General features: G+C 43.6%; 1 protein-coding gene across 1 annotated transcript in view; it reads left to right on the plus strand.

Annotated features, from left to right (window-relative positions):
* Nucleotides 1–20,796, plus strand: part of ror1 (receptor tyrosine kinase-like orphan receptor 1) — a 152,621-nt gene that overhangs the window by 124,625 nt on the left and 7,200 nt on the right. The window contains exons 5-10 of the mRNA XM_086116137.1: nt 6,524–6,651; nt 7,706–8,023; nt 9,154–9,399; nt 9,484–9,698; nt 18,208–18,387; nt 19,781–20,008. Coding sequence (XP_085972263.1) covers nt 6,524–6,651; nt 7,706–8,023; nt 9,154–9,399; nt 9,484–9,698; nt 18,208–18,387; nt 19,781–20,008 — 1,315 coding nt within the window. The remainder of the gene's footprint in view (nt 1–6,523; nt 6,652–7,705; nt 8,024–9,153; nt 9,400–9,483; nt 9,699–18,207; nt 18,388–19,780; nt 20,009–20,796) is intronic.

The following is a 20,796-nucleotide window of genomic DNA, read 5'->3' on the forward strand; positions in this document are numbered from 1 at the left end:
AGTCAGCGCAGTGCTACAAGAAAAACACGGCTGCTAACAGAGGGCTTCCCTCAATAAATAATGGGGTTGGGAAAAATGTTATTGAACAATGAATCAGTGTCCTCAATTTGCTATTCAAGGTTTTGTGGTGAGTCTAGTCTTTCTTTTTGTATTGATCTGGATCATAGATCGAGCATGACGTTTTCCCCATGCCCTTGTGTGAAGGGAAAGGCTTTCACTAACTATACTAACCACATACTTTATAACAACTTATACCAACCACATTTGATGCTCTTTGCATGGGATGCTGTGCTGGTTTGAAGACATGCAAATTTAAATTGATTCATGCACATGGATCATTTTCAGACGTGCACATAATATTGATTTTGAACTCGTCACGTCTTCCATTTGTCTTTTAAACATCAGTGGACGGGACAGCATTCTTTAAAGTAGCAGAAGGAATTCATTTAAATTATATGTTGCCGTGGAAAAGTATTTGCCCTCTACTCACACTTATTTTGCATAGTTTCCCCCACTTAAATGTTAAAATCATCAAACAAATGTAAATATCAGACAAAATAATCCAAGTAAACATAAAATGCAGTTTTTAAAGGATGGTTTTACTTAGGGGAAAAAAATATTCAAAGCTAACTCATCCTGTGTGAAAAAAGCACCCTTCGTTAAATCATGAATTAACAGTTGCTAATCACATGTTCTGAAAAGCTGAGTTCATTTTTACTGACCACATTCAAGCCTGATTATCTTCAGATCTGTTTAATCGGTTAATCACTTAAATGGGACCTGTCTGGCAAAATAAAGTCAGCCAAACTATCTAAAAAAAACTACAACAAAATGCCACGATCCAAAGAAATTCCAAAACAGATGAGAAAAAAATGAATTGACATCTATCAGTGAGAAAACATGGAACAGTGGCGAACCTTCCCAGGAGTGGCTGGCCTACAGAATTTGCCTCAAGAGTACACTAACAGCTCATTCAGGAGCTCACAAAGAACCCAGGAAAACATCAAAAGAACTGCAATAAGGAAGAGACTGGGCAAAAATTACATCCATGGCAGAATTCAAAGGGAAAAACCACTGCTGACCAAAAAGGCTCATTTACTCTTACAAAAAAAAATGAATTGGAATGATTCCCAAGACTTTTAGGTGAATATTCTATGGACGGATGAGACTAAAGTTTAACTTTTTGGAAGCAGTGTGTCTCGTTCCATCTGGCGTAAATGTAGCACAGCATTTCAGAAAAAGGTCATCATAAAAACAGTCATACACGGTGGCGTTACTGTGATGGTCTGGTTTTTTTTTTTTTTTTGCTACTTCAGGACCTGGATGACTTGCTGTGATTGTACCATGAATTCTGCTTCGTACCAGAAGCAGCAGTTACTGCTAAGGGTGGCCCAACCAGTTATTTGTCAGCGTGTAACGATACATCTTTTTAATCGATGTGTCTGCAGTGGATCGCGCTGGACTAGTTTACATCGATGCTAGCCACACTTTGACACAATATCATTTTTATGAGTACCGTCATTGATTGTTTGAATCGGCATAGTTCACAAAATAATTTTATACTCCGAATTCCCAATGCCCTTCTATTTTTGAAAATGCTGATTGAAATCTCAGATGAGCATGACAATTTGTCCAACGCATCTCGACCAGCCCCATGCAATACAAACAGCATCAAACTGGAATCAGCGACGGTTGCCATGCAAGGTCATGGTTACTGTTACATACAGTTGTTCTTTATACAGATCAATAACAGCAGCAGGTTGATTTAATGTGAAAATATAAAAGTTTAATACGTACTTGTGTGTACATGTGTATATATATATATATACTGTATATATCCATCCATCCATTTTCCGAATCGCTTAATCCTCACTAGGGTCACGAGGGGTGCTGGAGCTTATCCCAGCCGTCTTCGGGCAGTAGGCGGGGGACACCCTGAACCGGTTGCCAGCCAATGGCAGGGCACACAGAGACGAACAACCATGCGCGCTCACACACACACCTAGGGACAATTTAGTGTGTTCAATCAGCCTGCCACGCATGTTTTTGGAACGTGGGAGGAAACCGGCGCACCTGGAGAAAACCCACGCAGGCCCGGGGAAAACATGCAAACTCCACACAGGGAGGCCGGAGCTGGAATTGAACAATACCTCTGCACTGTGAAGTCGATGTGCTAACCACTGGACTACCGGGTAGCCTATATATACAGTATATTAATATATATATATATATATATATATATATATATATATATATATATATATATATATACACACACACACACACACACACACACACACACACACACACACACACGGTATACCACAAGCCAATGGCAACCTCGAACTGACAACAAGGAAAGCGGCTACGGCCAAATACCTCCAGCGAGTGAGGCAAGTCCTAAGAAGCCGGCTCAATGGCAAGAATAAGACCCGGGCAATAAACAGCTATGCCTTGCCAGTGATCAGATACCCTGCAGGAATAATAAGGTGGCCAAAGGAAGAGATTCAGACCACGGACGTTAAGACCCGAAAGCTCCTAACCATGCACGGAGGGTTCCATCCCAAATCCAGCACCCTGAGACTGTACGCAAGCCGAAAGGAAGGAGGCTGGGGACTAGTGAGTGTGAGAGCCACTGTCCAGGATGAAACATCCAAGCTCCATGAATACATCAAGGAGAAGGCTCCAACGGATGACGTACTCAGAGAATGCCTCAGACAATGGGGAACAGAAGATGAGGCGCTGGAAGAGGGACCATCATGGGAGGACAAGCCCCTACACGGGATGTACCACCGGACCATAACTGAAGTGGCCGATCTCAAGAAGTCCTATCAGTGGCTAGAGAGGGCTGGCCTGAAGGACAGCACAGAGGCACTTATCCTGGCTGCTCAAGAGCAGGCCCTGAGCACCAGAGCCATTGAGGCCCAGATATACCACACCAGACAAGACCCAAGGTGTAGGTTGTGCAAAGAGGCACCTGAGACGATCCAACACATAACTGCAGGGTGTAAGATGCTGGCAGGGAAAGCCTACATGGAACGCCATAACCAGGTGGCTGGCATAGTCTACCGAAACATCTGTGCGGAGTATGGACTGGAAACCCCAAGGTCAAAATGGGAAACACCTCAGAAGGTGGTGGAGAATGACAGAGCGAAGATCCTGTGGGACTTCCAGATCCAGACTGACAAGATGGTAATGGCGAACCAACCAGATATCGTGATCATAGGTAAAGGGCAGAGGAAAGCCGTTGTAGTGGATGTAGCGGTCCCAAGTGATGGAAACATCAGAAAGAAGGAACACGAGAAACTCGAGAAATACCAAGGGCTCAGAGAGGAGCTGGAGAGAGCCTGGAAGGTAAAGGTGACAGTCGTGCCTGTGGTGGTCGGAGCACTCGGGGCAGTGACCCCCAAACTAGATGAGTGGTTGCAACAGATCCCGGGAACAACATCGGACATCTCAGTCCAGAAATGTGCAGTGCTGGGAACAGCAAGGATACTGCGCAGAACCCTCAAGCTTCCTGGCCTCTGGTAGAGGACCCGAGCTGAATGAGGGACGGACACCACCCGAGGGGGGTGAGACGAGGAATTTTTTATATAGTTCCTCAAACTAGAATGTTGGATATTTTTCAGATATATGAAGCACTTTATCAAAAGGGGTTGTTTACATTGGTGCATGAATGCATAGAAAGAGCCAGCTTATTCTCATAATAAGGTAATAAATTAGTGTATAAAACAAGAATTGGATTTTCCTGTCGCACTTTAACTATGTAAGAATATAAAGAGAACTAGCTTCATATTATATCACTGTTTGTTTATTTACATTTTGGAATCTGCAAAGCTGAATTGGTTTTAAAATAAGAGCCAATGGAAAAATGCTGTGGTTGGTATTACCCTTAAATAATTTAGCTTTATTTACAGAACAGGCATTGATAGTGTATCATAATATCGAAAATGCATTTACCATATCAAAGTGTATTATAAAAACAAAAGCGATATTGCCTTGTGTCGAATCGTTAACCCTTATTTCGATACAGATCGTATCATTCAAAAACATGTTACATCCCTAGTTATTTGGTTTAGGGGAGGAGTGAACAGCGAATAGTTTGTTTTCTTTAACAAATAAAATCACCATTTTAAAACTGCATTTTATGTTCAATGAGGTATCCTTTTCTGATATTTACGTAATTTGTGTGACATTGAAGTGGGGAAAATATGCAAAAATGTATAAATTTGAGAAGAGGAAAAAAGAGATGTTTTCATGGCACTGTACATAACGTTTAAGCTACAGCGATGGAAAAAAAACAAATGTAATCCCCAAAACATGCTTAAAACAAAGTCAGAGTCAGGCAAGGTTTTCATTAAAATGCTGGGGAAATAATGTAACAGGAAGCATACAAGACAGGATGGTTACCAAAGTGGTTTGCACATCTGCATTACAGTTCTGAAGTTCTGGGTTTGAATCGAGGCTATCTCCTTCCTGTGTGGATTTTGCCTGTCCTCTGGATTAGTCCTTTCAACATTCCCAAAATATTAGATACATTTGAAGATGCTGAATTGTCCATGGCTTTGTTTGTTTGTTTGTCTATGTCTCCTGCAATTGGCTGGTGAAGAGTCCTCACCTCTCGTTGGAATAGGTTCCAGCTCACATACGACTCTCATGAGGACAAGAACAATACAAAATGCATAGTTGGAGGAACCAGAGTTGGATGAACTTTTGTACACAGCTGCTTTGTTTGAAGCTGGTTGGCTTGGCTGCACTTACATTTTCCTGGTAGTGCTCCGGCTGCACTGCGGTGAATGGTATGCGTGAGCATATTATTTGTGTGTCTGAGGCAAAAATGTTACAGAGAACATATGTCTACGATCTTCAATGACACAATAAAACTGACCTCCGAGCTGCCCGGACATAACTCACTATTAAATATCGTGCGTGTTTTTCCATTTTCCACTTCCAACAGTACAGTCCATACCATCAAAACTCAAAAATACTTTTCCGCATGATTGCCCTTCCCACTATACCCTGTCAGCGATGATTTGCACCTACACAGCGGAAACGGATTGCTGAAGGAAAATATCTTAAGATGTACCTAGCTCGGTGGTCAAGGGCCTATTGTCCATGGCAGTATTCTGAACGCATGATGAAAGTGGGAGGTGAAAGAAAACACTTTAAATAAAATGTAAAAGTAATGTTTTTACGTTGTTGTTAGTTTAGTTTGTTTTGGTTCTATATGCCTGAAACGTCCATTTAAATGTGTCTGGATGCGGGGGGGACACAAAGAGAGCTGACCTTGACCCCTCAGTCACTTAACACTCCTCAGAGAGAGGGAACCTCATGACCCCATGCTGACTCCATGATGCCCTCATAACTTAGCGTGGCTTTGTGTGTGCGTATCTCAGTGTGCATGCATGCATGCATGCATGTCCGCACTTGCATCTCGAAAGCATTTGATAGCTCTTTTTTTCCATTTGGGGGTGAAATTTGTGTAGTTTGCACAGGACTTGAAAATTTTCCGTAACTTTCACCAATATCAAAGCAGACATCAATTAACAAAGAAGCGTGAACGCAAGTAGCAATTTGTATTCAGTACACAGTGGACACTGCTTTCATTCACTTAAAAGGCCTGCAATTAATTACAATGTTTATTTTCATTGCTTGTGTTTCAGAGAGGGTTTACTCATAATCGTAAGTCTGGAGACTGATATTTTCTTTAAAAATGCAATAAAACGGAACTTATTTTGGTGAAGGGAGATTTATTGCAGAACTGGAGAACAGCAATAGGTTTAAATAGGTGTGGGTCCATGGGGTTGTTCTTCAGTCAGCCAATAGCTACAATATGGCAGACTGTAGTGTGTGTGTGTGGGCTAAGGCCATACACAACATCAGCACGCACTATCCTCATATATTGCCTGGTGTTAAGGTCCCATATGGCACAACTTAGAGCACATGACACAGTGATCTCACACCAAGCGAATATTCAGCGTGTGGCGTGTCCTTGCACAGCTCCATTTATGAGAACCAATTTCAGTCTCAAAGCATCATGGTGTTGCTTTTCTCAGTCGTGTTTGGTTCAAAACAAAATATGGGGAGGGGATATTGAATGTAAAGTGAATATAAAGTGTACAGTTAGCCGTGCAAGCATCATCTCTACTTCTCAACCCCCCATATCATTTTGGGGCATACGTTTCAGATTATGGCTCATGAGGATATCTCTGGAATAAGTCCAAACACTCAAAGATTAATTCGTCATGTCGTTGACACGGTGAAGTGAGATGTGTGCTTGAGAGCTGGGTCTTTTGACTTGAATGGAACTCAGGACCAGCAGCCAGCCAGACACACTCTTTGACTGAGCTTTTGGGTTTGGGTTTTTTTCCATTCACAGGGGGACCTCTAGTGGCTCAAATGTGTCATGCAAAATGGTGGCAGAGGTCGTCTCATTTTTCCAGAGAGACAAAGATTCCAGTTTGTGTCATCGTTGCAAAAGTGAACCTGGTGTATTTTATATTTGTCTGTTTGTATTTTTTAGGGAAGATTTTGATGAGGAGGGGTTCTGCCAGCCGTACAGAGGCATTGCCTGCGCCCGCTTCATCGGCAACCGCAGCATCTTTGTCGACTCATTGCAGATGCAGGGTGAAATAGAGACCCAGATAACTGGTGAGAAACACACATTGTTCTTACTATAAGTAGTGCACTGTCTCTTCTGAATAGGGTTGCAATTTTTTTTTCTCCACAAAAACGACCAATATTTCACTCTGCTCTGTTGTCATATAACCTGTTATACGTTAAACATTCTTTTGTATTCGTGTTGAATTCTCTCAATTCCCATATATTCCGCTTTATTCACATGGAAGCATTTCTAGTTGCCAGCCAATTTCTTAATAAATTGCAAACCGCTCAGGGCCAAAATTCTGAATAAAATGTCCTAAATATCTAGTTGATGAACATAATGCATCACAATACAGGTCTATAAGCAAAGTCTTCATTCACAACTTCCTGTTCAATTCGAATCTTTATTTAAAAAAAAGTCTAACTTATTCCTAGAAACTTATTTCAGGGGCTTAAATGGAACGAAACTGCGTGCTCCATCCTCTCAATTATTTTGCCATTCACATGCAGACCAGGCTGTGGGGTTCGGTAATGCATTCGACTAATGATGTCACCCACAAATCTGGGAAGCGGGGACCACTGACAGAGCGCATTTACGATGCCACTTAAGTAAGAGGTGTGAAGTAGGACTGAGAATTGTAGCTTTTAAGATGGCCAAAACACTTTGCAGCTTTACATTTCAAGATGTCTTCAGTCATCTCAAAAAAAATCACTATTTGAAGAACGTGTGCTTGTGGTTTGGAAAATAGCCAATTTTCCGCATTCACCTTTAATTGCCTGTCCGCTCCCCCACAAAGAGCTGCTTTAGCGATAATCCCCGCCACAAAGAAGCATATGTTTGCAATAACTGCACAGTCTATGAATCATGCTCTCACGCATTTTAAACTGCAGGTTTTTATTGTCAGTTGATCACTTTGATCCTTTAGGCATGTGCACAGTGAACGATATGAGTATGGCATTTCTGTTTCCTTATGTGCGAATTACACGTTATTGACTGGAAAACAATTTAAATGAATGCATAAAAAAAAAAATCAAGAAAGAACTTGACGATGTTTTACGGTATCTGTTGTCTGGAACTGACTTTGCCCACTTTGTTCCCCAGCGGCCTTCACCATGATCGGCACGTCCAACCATCTCTCCGATCGCTGCTCTCAGTTTGCCATCCCGTCCCTCTGCCACTTCGCCTTCCCGACCTGTGACCGCAGCTCGGGCGCCGACAAACCACGGGACCTGTGCAAGGATGAGTGTGAGATCTTGGAGAATGACTTGTGCAAGACCGAGTACATCATCGCCCGCTCGAACCCCATCATCCTGAAAAGGCTGAAGCTGCCTAACTGTGAGGATCTGGCAGCCTCAGACAGTCTGGAGGCAGCCAACTGTCTGAGGATCGGCATCCCCATGGCGGAACCGATTAACAAAAGTAAGGCACCTCTGATTCGTTAGTCTACACAATCTGATACCCAACCTACTGAGAGAGGGTTTTTAACAGCCACTTTCAAATAAAGTAGGTGTCCAACTCAACAGTGGTATATGGTTGAAGTTACAGCGGTGTAGAAATGCACTGGTTCATAATTGAGTGGTGCGACTCATATTTTGGGACCTTATTTAGTGAAAATAGAAGTTGAGAATTTTTCTTAGAGCTCTTGCAGTGTGGATGGGCAAGTGTGCCTAAAGCTGTGGCCTGTGATTGTATTTTTTTGATGTTGCCATTGTAAACCAAATGAAAAAATCAACCTCGCTGATTCACAACAGAATCCGCCTCAGTGGGATGTTGTGATTTGCCCATTCATCTCTGCGTGAATGCCCAATCCTGCCTGTAGCATTTTTTTAATAGTTATTGACAATCCACTTTCTGATAGCGAAACATGCATGGCAGGCTGATTGACCACACTAAATTGTCCCTAGGTGTGAGTGTGAGCGCGCATGGTTGTTTGTCTCTGTGTGCCCTGCCATTGGCTGGCAACCGGTTCAGGGTGTCCCCCGCCTACTGCCCGAAGACGGCTGGGATAAGCTCCAGCACCCCTCGTGACCCTAGTGAGGATTAAGCGGTTGGGAAAATGGATGGATGGATAATATTTCAAATTCATATCACAAATCTTGGTGGCCAAGTGGTTAGCACTGCTGACAGTTCTGAGGTTGGGGGTTTGAATCCAGCCTCTAGCTATGTGTGGAATTTGTTCTGTTTGTTCTCGTGTGTGGGTTCCAAAAACTTGCATTTAGGTAAAGAGAAGAACAAAATTATCCATAGATGTAATACGAGTGTCGATGGATGTTTGTCTTTGTTTCCTGCGACTGGCTGGTGACCAATCCAGGAAGACCCCCGCCTTTTGCACAAAGTCAGCTAATCTCCAGCCCACCTGCGATCTTATTCAGGGCAAGCGGTGTTGAGCGTGAAAGTATGGATAAATGACAAATCTCAATTGTCATTGACTGTTCGCTGTCTTAAAGGAAAACTTCAGACATCTTGTCAACAATTGTACTTTGCGTAGGCCTATACATTTTTACAGGAACCCCAAAACATGTAATGCCGTCTTCTGTGCTGTTCGTCAGATCACAAGTGTTACAACAGCAGCGGATCAGAATACCGCGGCACCATCAGTATGACCAAGTCCGGCCGTCAGTGTCAACCGTGGAATTCCCAGTATCCACATAGCCACAACTTCCTGGCTGCACGCTACCCGGAACTCAACGGGGGTCATTCGTACTGCCGCAATCCGGGAAACAAACACGAGGCCCCCTGGTGCTTCACGCTGGATGAAGGGGTCCGCATGGAGCTCTGCGACATCCCCATCTGTGGTGCGACAGTGTTTACATTCACATTTCAGACGGGAATTGTATACAATCAGCACGTTGTGTGATGTCATTCCTCATTTCCTGTAGACCATAAGGAGAAGTCTGGTGGCGGCAACATAGAGATCTTGTACATTCTGGTTCCAAGTGTGGCCATCCCGCTGGCCATCGCCTTGCTCTTCTTGTTCATTTGCGTGTGCCGCAACAACCAGAAGTCCGCCAGGCCGCCTGCCCCTCGCCAGCCCAAACCGGTCCGTGGGCAAAATGTCGAGATGTCCATGCTCACAACAGCATACAAGCCAAAGGTATGTCACATGTTAAAATTAAACAGTGTGCCCCACTCAGTCTGTCTGAGTTACCTTGAAGATTTGTCTGGATTTTTCTCATCCTCATGTAATTTCATCTCTTTTTGGACAATATCTTTCTGGAAGTAAATCTGAATATTTATTGGAAATGTAGTCTGACAGAAGGAGGTTTAGGAGTGGTCAGAAGAGGAAGGAGAAACCAATACAAGGCTTAGAACAAGGCGATATAAAACCAAATACGATGTCCTACACAGTAGGAGTTGGATTTTGTCTATGTTACGTTTGGCGGGACGGTAGCGCTGCGTCCTGTGAGGAAAGGACACAAGGAGTAGAAATTGATACTGGACGGGTATGTGGTGCGAGTGACTATACAGTGCCAAAACACCTATAAAGAATTTGAATGCAAAATCCAGGAAGTTAAAATAATCACAAGCAATAATTAGATAGTGGACATACCAAATGATTTGTCTCAAGGGAGACTTGTGCTGCCTTAGTTATGGCCTATTTCTCTCAAATTTATCGAATTCCCTCCAAGCAATTGTGTTTTTTCTATGAATGTTATGAGACTAAAGGTATCATTTTCAGAGGGGAAGAAAATTAGGACAGAGAAGATGGGAACGACGACTTGTATTGAAATTGCCTCTTTTGTTGTATTTGTTCCATCATCAGGCCTAAGTAAATTAAATTCTCAGACAAAAATGAAACAGCTATTCATATTAGACATATCCCTGTAGGAAAAAGAATCACTTTTAGAATTGTGACTTTATTCTTCGAAGATGAATGATGAACTTTTTTCGGTTAAAATGTTTTTCCCCCCTTTCTTTTTCTATTTGATATTGCAACCTTATTCTCATAACATAGACTTCTCATATCAATCAACTTCTTGTATTTCTATACTTTTTTAACATGTTTTTTTTTTTTTTTTTTGCTATTTGGTGCACTCCTTGTTATTGATTTAACCGTTCTGTTTTTATTAGGTTTATTTGCTTGTCGTGTGACATGGTGTATTGAAATTTTTATTGTGACCACTTGCGCTATACATGAACACAGATTCACTCGTACTCACGCACATTTTAGTCAAGTAAAATCATGTTTATTTTTACAGCCCTAAATCACAGAAAAAGGCTCAAAGGGCTTCACATGCCTACAGTGGACAAGTATTAACGACATCCTCTGATCTTGACCCCCAGGAGAGCAAGGAAAAACACGAGTGGAAAAATGAGCAACATTCAGAAGGGTTTTGCAGATGGGGGAATCACACTTCCGGCCAGCGTGACCAGTGTTCAATGGATGCTGAATGGGCAACATTTAAGACAATATGATGGTATACGGTGTTAGTTAGAATAATGTCCTCCTCAAAACCCAGCCCGTTTGGTCAATGAAAAAAATCTCCATAGCAGTGCCTCCAAGTCGGTGGTCCATCTCATATCTTGTCCAGATCAGTCGGAGCAGAATCCGTACAGTGACATCCAATTGTGTTGTCGTCACCAAGCCTCCTCTCCAAACCGGAAAGGATGGCAGGGGAGGCCGCCCAACAGCCCAACATGTATAGGTCAACAAAATCTTCAGCCAGAGACTGATACACTCGCGCTTCAAGGAGAGAGAGGTACCGCCGCTCGTTCCTGCCGACTTCAGTCAGGCTATTGAATAGACAGACCCGAAAACCTGGACTCACCCCCACTCACCCATTTTTAAGATGCGTATATCTATGTTTTATCATTTATATTTATTTATATACATTTTGTTTTTCTACTTCTCCCTTTCATACTTTTGCTGCTATAAATTGGGAATTTCTCCATAGTGAGACAACTGAAGGTGTTCTTAACTCATCTTATCTTAAAATGCAAGAGTGTACAAATAGGTCTTAAAGATAGAATGGGACGGATCTTGGCGGCAATGCAGCAGTCAAAAAACGCAGTTCTAGTAATATTCTTAAGGTGCATTTGAAAATATAGAGGTGAGTCAATTATAACACTGAGATATTTGCTGAATCAATTGTAGTAATAGTACATTTATCAAGGCTCGGAACGATGTGCCGATGATGAGCAGGGCCAATTATCAACATCCCGATTTTATCGGTGTTAACAAGCAAAAAATTGAAAGACATGCATTTTTTTTATTTCAGTAAAGGCGCGCCTGCAGATTACCGCAATTGCACGGATGTGTTATTTCCAGGAGCATAGAGGGTGTCATCAGCATAACAGTGAAAACTAATGTTATATTTACATACTGTATAATATCATATGGGATACAAGTCGGGGCCTGTTCACCCCCAGCTGGGTCGCCCGGGTGAGGGTGTCTGACATAAGACCCGAAACACCCTATGACCCCGGGAACATCACTGATGATGTTGCACCAATAGGTGTATTCAAATACAATGGGTATGCCTGAATTCTCAATCACGGAAACATGTAGATTGTGAACAATAGAGGGTCGTCAAGTGCAAATCCCTGCGGCACTCCACATGCAACATTACAAAGCTCAGAAGTCACGTTGACTTTTAGTAGTATGTTGTGACCGACAGTGTCAAAGGGAGCACTAAAGTCGAGTAATAGTATTGATGAGGTGTCGTAGTCCACAGCTAGGAGAAGATCATTGGTCACTTTAGCAAGTACCATCTCAGTGGAGTGGTCGGACCAAAATCCTGAATGAAGAGGTTCCAATCAATTGTTCGTAGCTATGTAATCATTAAGTTGTTGCGCTATGACTTTTTAAAGAATTTTCACAATAAACAGGAGACTTGAAACCGGTCTATAATAACTGATCCTCTCTCGGTCGGGGTTTGGTCGCTTAAGTAGGGGTCGAATAACATCGGTCTTAAAAGCTGCTGATCCAGTGCCAGTGGAGTGTACTGTAATACATTCATGATTTTTCAGATGGAAGGTCCTAAAATCACAAACAATTCTTTAACAAGTTTGCCAGGAAGCAGCTCCAGCACATAAGCTTGTCTCTTTTGCCGTACGACTACTTTTTACACTTGCAACCCCTTTTGGGCTAGCCTGTGGTGACTCAAAATGAAGTCTTGTGTTTTGCCTTTTGAAGTCATGAGAGCAGACTGCAAGACAGAGCCATAATACAGCACCTCCCCGCCGTGTGCCTTTCGTCCAATAGCTCGCTGACTGCTGCGGTCATGCATCGTCGTGGAGATCTTCATATCTTTTTCATTAAAGCCCAGCAGGTCCTGGAATGTTTGACTACACTTATTTTTGTTGCTCCCAAACTCCCCCTTATGTCACAGCCAACTACTGCTCCAGCGGTAGTAGAATGTAGTTTTCTGAAGGCTGCATGTCTCTCTGTTTTTGACCACATCACTTTGGTTGTGGTGGAGGGGAATTAACGAGATTGACTGTTGGCCTGTGTTCAAGGTGGAATGCAAAATATTCTTCTCACTGTTTGTGGAGACAACCATGGAATATGGCAGAGGTGTCAGGCATGATGAATATCTTTTATTTACTTTGTCGTGAGGGGAGAGAGACAGGCCAAATGTTGCTGGCCTCCTTGCTGTGTTTGAATGACCTTGTGTCAGGTTTAAAAAGATCAAAAGGTATGTATGAATGGAATTGTCTTGCAGAAATTGAAGGGTCCACATGTGGGAAAATGTGATCTTCCAAAACGGTTGGAAAAGATGACTCTCATCTTATTTACATATATAAATAAGCGTTAAGCCCCAAATGGTTCGTATTCTTTGTCAAAGTCGAATTTTCTTTGTTGAATAGGTATCTTTTTGTTGGAAAGTGTCTTAAAGAGCTTCATGGCGGGGATTGCTGTTTTTAACATTATAATACATTTATAATTACACTGGTCAACACAATATTTGAATTAGAGATGCTTTTATTTATTACAAAATGTACTTTTGATGCTGATTTTAAAAAAATGTCTTTACTTTTTTTTTCCTAGCACATGAGGTTTTTGAGATATTTTCATGTTTTTGTTTTAAAGAACAACCCATAGTAGTTTGTGCAATACAGATTTTACCAGCATTATAATCTAGCGTTGACGTTTCAGAATAAAATCACACCTGTTGCGAACCTAACCCTTATTTTATAAATCGTACTTAATGTATTTCTATATCACTTGTTATATTATAATTATTATGGAAACCTGATGTACTACAGAAAATCTGGAGCAGATTTGCAATTAGCGCCAAACAAATAATAATAATCGAGAAAAGTTTAGGCCTGTGGGACCCCAGAGTCAGCTGACGGGTATCGACTGGCCAAGCGGAACGCAGCTTTGGTGGTCGCCGAGGCAAAAACCCGAGCGTGGGAAGAGTTCGGTGAGGCCATGGAAGCCGACTTCTGGACGGCTTCGAGGAAATTCTGGTCCACCATCCGATGTCTCAGGAGGGGGAAGCAGTGCACCACTAACACTGTGTACAGTGGGGATGGGGCACTGCTGACTTCGACTCGGGACGTTGTGAACCGGTGGGCAGAGTACTTCGAAGACCTCCTCAACTCCACCAACACGTCTTCCTTGGAGGAAGCAGAGTTTGAGGACCCTGAGGTGGGCTCTCCTATCTCTGTGGTTGAAGTCACCGATGTGGTTAAAAAGCTCCTCGGTGGCAAGGCCCCAGGGGTGGATGAGATCCGCCCGGAGTTCCTCAAGGCTCTGGATGTTGCGGGGCTGTCCTGGTTGACACGCCTCTGCAACATCGCGTGGTCAACGGGGAGAGTGCCTCTGGATTGGCAGACCGGGGTGGTAGTCCCTCTTTTTAAAAAGGGGGACCGGAGGGTGTGTTCCAACTACAGAGGGATCACACTCCTCAGCCTCCCTGGTAAGGTCTATTCAGGGGTGCTGGAGAGGAGGGTCCGTCAGGAAGTCGAGCCTCAGATTGAGGAGGAGCAGTGTGGTTTTCGTCCCGGCCGTGGAACAGTGGACCAGCTCTACACCCTTAGCAGGGTCCTCGAGGGTATGTGGGAATTCGCCCAACCAGTCTACATGTGTTTTGTGGACTTGGAGAAGGCGTTTGACCGTGTCCCTCGGGGAGTTCTGTGGGGGGTGCTTCGTGGGTATGGGGTACCGAACCCCCTGATACGGGCTATTCGGTCACTATACCACCGATGTCAGAGTTTGGTTCGCATTGCCGGCAGTAAGTCGGAATCGTTTCCAGTGAGGGTAGGACTCAAGGCTGCCCTTTGTCGCCGATTCTGTTCATAATCTTTATGGACAGAATTTCTAGGCGCAGCCGAAGCGTTGAGGGCGTCCGTTTTGGTGGCCTCAGTATTGCATCCCTGCTTTTTGCAGATGATGTGGTGCTGTTGGCTCCTTCAAACGGGGCTCTCCAACTCTCACTGGAGCGTTTCGCAGCCGAGTGTGAAGCGGTTGGGATGAAAATCAGCACCTCCAAATCTGAAACCATGGTCCTCAGTCGGAAAAGGGTGGAGTGCCCCCTCCGGGTCGGGGGAGAGATCTTGCCCCAAGTGGAGGAGTTTAAGTATCTTGGGGTCTTGTTCACGAGTGAGGGCAGGAGGGAGCGAGAGATCGACAGGCGGATTGGTGCAGCGTCTGCTGTGATGCGGACGTTGTATCGGTCTGTCATGGTGAAGAAGGAGCTGAGCCAAAGGGCGAAGCTCTCAATTTACCGGTCGGTCTACGTTCCAACCCTCATCTATGGTCACGAGCTATGGGTCGTGACCGAAAGAACGAGATCCCGGATACAAGCGGCCGAAATGAGTTTTCTCCGCAGGGTGTCCGGGCTCTCCCTTAGAGATAAGGTGAGAAGCTCGGTCATCCGGGAGGGGCTCAGAGTCGAGCCGCTTCTCCTCCACATCGAGAGGAGCCAGATGAGGTGGCTTGGGCATCTGATTCGGATGCCTCCTGAACGCCTCCCCGGTGAGGTGTTCCGGGCATGTCCCACCGGGAGGAGACCCCGAGGATGACCCAGGACACGCTGGAGAGACTATGTCACCCAGCTGGCCTGGGAACGCCTCGGGATCCCCCGGGGAGAGCTGGAAGAAGTAGCTAGGGAGAGGGAAGTCTGGGCTTCCCTGCTAAAGCTGTTGCCCCCGCGACCCGGCCCCGGATAAGCGGTAGAAGATGGATGGATGGATGGATGGATGGAGAAAAGTTTACTTACATCTCGGGTTAAAAAATGTAGTCAAAATTTGCTGACCAGTGTTAGGACTATTGATTAGAGTTATTCATAATGTAACCTTTGTGCACCATTCTCCCGATTACATCGAGCCTAATCTACGACATTCTAAGGTGCTATTTTTGGTATGCCTCAATTGTCAAAAATGGAATAATTATGTACGCAAATGAACATGGATGAAATGAATGATGAAAAGAATGATCTCTTTTGTGTAATTTTAAGCAAAAATATATCCATCCACCAAATTTAAAAAATAGGGAAGCCGTTGAATTAACAATGCTTTGACTCTAAAAAAAACTGTGACAAAATAGATGTTAAGATTTCACGGCATTATGCGATTTCCTTAAAACCGGCAAAGTATTTGGTCTCCCTGCGACTGCTTGGCTTCTGTGCAGGATCACACTGGGGTCAACGCCTGTGACAAACCACTTAGATACACATACACAACACTTGCACACAAAACGTGGCGGTGTAAGGAGGATCTGAGGCTTTGGGTGGGGCGGAAAGAAGGGGTGAAACAAACTTTTAACTAAAAACATGTGTGTCACATCATGCACACACCCAATCCCCCCACCCCCACCCGTCCCCGTCAGAGCTCATGCAGGGCGGCCAAGATGTGTCAATGCACGACTGGAGTGCATCTTCAGTCTTTCGGTCAATTTGAAAACGTATGACAGCATTCTTTTAAATTTGCAGAGAGAAAAAAACACCAACTGGACGGCTATCGTGGTTACATGCATAATGTGATGTTTGATTACTTTCAAGTATCTTGAGCCGTCATAAAATTTGATGACTGGAAATATGGCCTTGGTACAGCAGTTACTCGGTGAAACCGAACGTACTCCAGAGTTAAGCATATGTTCAAGGTTGGAAATGCAATTTTGAACGGTTAAATCTGACATCTCTCTTTGCTCGGCTGCATTTGTGTGGTCTCTCTGTGCTGCGAAACAGAAGATATGCACAAGTGAAAATTGAGATACATACATCTGGAATACATTTTTTTGAATAATACATTCAAGACACAGTTGAATTATAAATTATTCCAATTAAACTGAAACTATGCAGAACGGGAAATGAGACCAACAGATTTTTGAGGACATTTTTTTCATTGCAATATAAGTACCGTGTATGAATATGTTTGTATTTTATTTGCATTTATATTCAGTGGCGGTTCTGGGGGGGGGGGGGGGCCAACGGGGGCCAGTGCCCCTGTAGCACCGATTCTGGCCCCCCCTGTGGCCCCCCCTCCGAGCGCAGATTACGCAGTCGTGCCGAGTCGACGACGTGAAAGGTGGAACCAAAGTGTGTGATTTAACATTCTAGTCGGACCCTTTAGTGCGCTGCGCCATTTAAAAATGAGCGGGAAAATGAGAAGCAGTCCGCAGAGAAGGAAATTACCACGACACGAGTGCTATTTGCGTGTGTGTGCGCGCGCGTGTGTGTGTGTGTGTGCGTGCGTGTGTGTGCGTGTGTGCGTGTGTGTAACTTTTTTAGTCTCCCTTTTTATTTTAATTCTTATTTAACAGGATCAATATATAAGACATTGCCTTTTAAAATTTGGATAATTATATGCATGTAAAACATCTAGCTTCAGTGTATTTGCAATTTTTGTCCCCGGCAGGCTGGTACCATATCATCCCCTGGCTTGAATATTCTCAACAGACGTATTGTTACGCTTGCAGACATTTTAGCCCTCCTAATACTGTTTTTTTTCTCATCACTGTAATGTTATGACTACAATTTCAAAGTCTGAAGAAATAAAAAGTCAAATAAGATTTCGAATCTGTCTTTTTAGCCCTGGGTTGAATGTGCCCCCCCCCCCCCCATCAAAACCCCTGGCCCCAGCCCGGCCCCCTCAGTGAAATTGATCCAGAACCGCCCCTGTTTATATTCCAAATAAGAAAAATGCTTCAATAGCCAACCAGGATATTGATTGTTTTCCATCGAAGCCTTCACAATGTCACCCTTTTAAGTACAATCAAATGACTATACACTTTTTTTCTTGCTGGAGTTGCCTGTTCGAACTTATTTTTCAATATTTTATGCCGCAAAAGCTGTTATCTACCTCTTAGCAGGACACCCATCCTTGTATTTTGTTCTTGTGCAGGCTTCGCACAAAAGCCCTTTCATTGCGAGCTCCTTTTTTGATCTTGTCAGAGTGTGCGCTGTTGATTGCACAAACTGCTGCTCATGACAATGCGGTTGCACAAACATGCAATGGGCGAACCAAGTTTTTCCCCGCTTTCAACCTTGGCAGACTTTTGTGCTCTATTTAGGGCTTTTTTTGGTGACATTCCATTGAATTGTACATTGTAATATAGCAGGCATCTTGCCAGCATGAGATTAGAAGAAATACGGGAATTTTTTCATGCAGGACAATGACGAGCAAAGTACATACAAACTGTTCTCCCTCTGCAGAGTAAGGCCAAAGAGCTTCCTCTGTCGGCGGTGCGTTTCATGGAAGAGCTTGGAGAGTGCTCACTGGGGAAGATATACAAGGGTCATTTGTACTTGCCGGGCATGGACCAAGCACAACTGGTCGCCATCAAGACCTTAAAGAGCATCACGAGTGTCCAGCAGTGGAGTGACTTTCAGCAGGTACGCTTTCTCAGCATGAGTCCATTTTCTTGGTTGTCTCGACCACAAGTTAGAAATATACAGCATTTATGCTGTTGAATATTGAACAAAGAAAAAAAATAACATTGCATATCTTAACAAACACAATAGACCCATGGCAGTAATTTGCAGGTCTGCCTGAAAAATACGCATTTGAGCATGATGGAAAACTCCAAATTGATGGAAATGATTATTTGTCGGTGGTCGACTGGTCAGTGTGTCGGCCTCACAGTGCAGAGGTGCACGGTTCGATTCAGGCTTCGTCCTTCCTGTGTGGAGTTTGCATGTTCTCCCCAAGCCTGCGTGGATTTTCTCCAGGTATTCCGATTTCCTCCCACGTTCCAAAAGCATGAATAGCAGGCTTATTGAACACTCTAAATTGTCTCTAGGTGTGAGTGTGAGCGCGGATGGTTGTTCGTCTGTGTGTGCCCTGTGATTGGCTGGCAACTGTTCAGGGTGTCCCCCGCCTACTTCCCGAAGACGGCTGGGATAGGCTCCAGCACCTGGGATAGGGTCCAGCACCCTCCCTTGTGAGAATAAGTGGATCGGAAAATGGATGGATGGATGGATATTTGTCTAGATTTGCTAGATTTGTAGATTGTGATATGAATTTGAAGCTGTCCCTGGAGCTGTTTTAGACGACGCTGATTTAGACTAATGAAATGCCAATGATGTTTTGGATTCGACTCCGAGTTAACAGTTTGTACCGTTTCTATTACTGTAAAGGAATTAGATGCCGTATACCCAATCTTACAAACTGCATATACCATGTGGGATGATCGGCTTTTTTTTTTTTTTCGAGAAGAGCCTGAATTGAGTTTTAATATCTTGAAACGGTCAACTCGCTGAATTTTACGGTCAGTTTATTTATGTTCCAGTGGCAATTTTCTACTCTGCTTACCAGTAGTTGCTTCCTTGCTTTCGTGGAGCCACACACTGCGACAGTCTCCACATTTGTGAGGATTTCTAAAAAGAAAGGCGACATTAACAGGCAGTCATGCGTTTCTCCAAAGCTCGTGCTTTGCCAGCGGAACGCTCTGTCTTCCCACAAGATCTGAAGCGTGTCCTGTTTTATTTCCACAGAAGGTACTTGAAATGCGGCAACCGACAAATGTGGCCGTGTATATTGAAAAAGGATTCTTTAGCAGATGTGTTAAAGGATGTTCACTGAAAATAGGTGAACACATAAACAGTAGTTCACCAATATCAATCAGGATGTCTGGGTCAACGTCAAACTTAAGAGAGGGAGTAAAATATTACCATTTGGTCTGCCTGAATCTCCAAAAAGCATTTTTGTCAAGAAAGAACCCCTTTGTGTGCGATGATGTGTCTTACCACACTCATTTCACTCGCGTTCTTTTGATTGCTGTTGCAGGAGGCCGCCATGCTGACAGAGCTGCAGCACCCAAACGTGGTGTGCCTGCTGGGTGTGGTGACCCAGGAGCAGCCTGTCTGTTTGCTGTTTGAGTTTCTCCCTCAGGGCGACCTTCACGAGTTCCTCATCATGCGTTCGCCACATTCTGACGTGGGCTGCAGCAGTGACGAGGACGGAACCGTTAAATCCAGCCTGGATCATGGCGACTTCCTCCATATGGCCATACAGGCAAGAGCCCTTGAATATATATATATTTTGGGGCGGGGGGGTACAAGCTTTTTGAATGGAAACAAGTTTAAATTATTCCATAAGCGAATGTAAAAATCAAACCAAAATTCCAATTACTTTAACTTCTATAAAGTTTCTATTTTTTCCAAGTTTGTGTGTGCAACTTATATTACAGGTAGGGTGGCCAGCTTTCAGATCTGGAAATAAAACTCCTCACGGCGTTGCGGAAAAACCATGCGGGTGAAAGAAATTTGAGGGTTTGGCTTCCCAAAACCCTGAAATGTAGAGAATCACATGTATTTATTAATTTTTTTATATGTCATAATATGTAAGATTTAAGCCTCTGGACCCTGGGGGTCACCTGTCGGTCGGTAAGGAATTAGAATTTAAGAAAACATTTCGACCCTTTCAGGGACAGCGATTACAACAGTGGACAGTGTATCTTGTTATCATGTTATCAGGTTACAGGGTGCATAAAAGGGTTAAAGTTAGCAATTATTATTTTTATTATTTTTATAGACTGACGTAGCCTGAACCTGAGCATATGGACCTGGCCTACTGTATTGTATCCATTTAAAGGGGCTGTAAATTAAACAAAGCCTGTCTGAGGGACACTTTTCATGAAAGCGGACAATACTTCAATTAAATAGCCTATAAAGTGCTGTAAATGTAATAACTGTCGACACCTCGACTTTAAGAGGAAGAAAAAAATGAAACACTTTTAAATCAAGTCAAGTCAAGTCAACAGTATTTATAGAGCACTTTCAAACAGCCATCGCTGCATACAA

The sequence above is a fragment of the Hippocampus guttulatus genome, chromosome 7, assembly GCF_054856545.1.
Source record: "Hippocampus guttulatus isolate MCC_2025c chromosome 7, RoL_Hgut_1.0, whole genome shotgun sequence".
Taxonomy (NCBI): Eukaryota; Metazoa; Chordata; class Actinopteri; order Syngnathiformes; family Syngnathidae; genus Hippocampus; species Hippocampus guttulatus.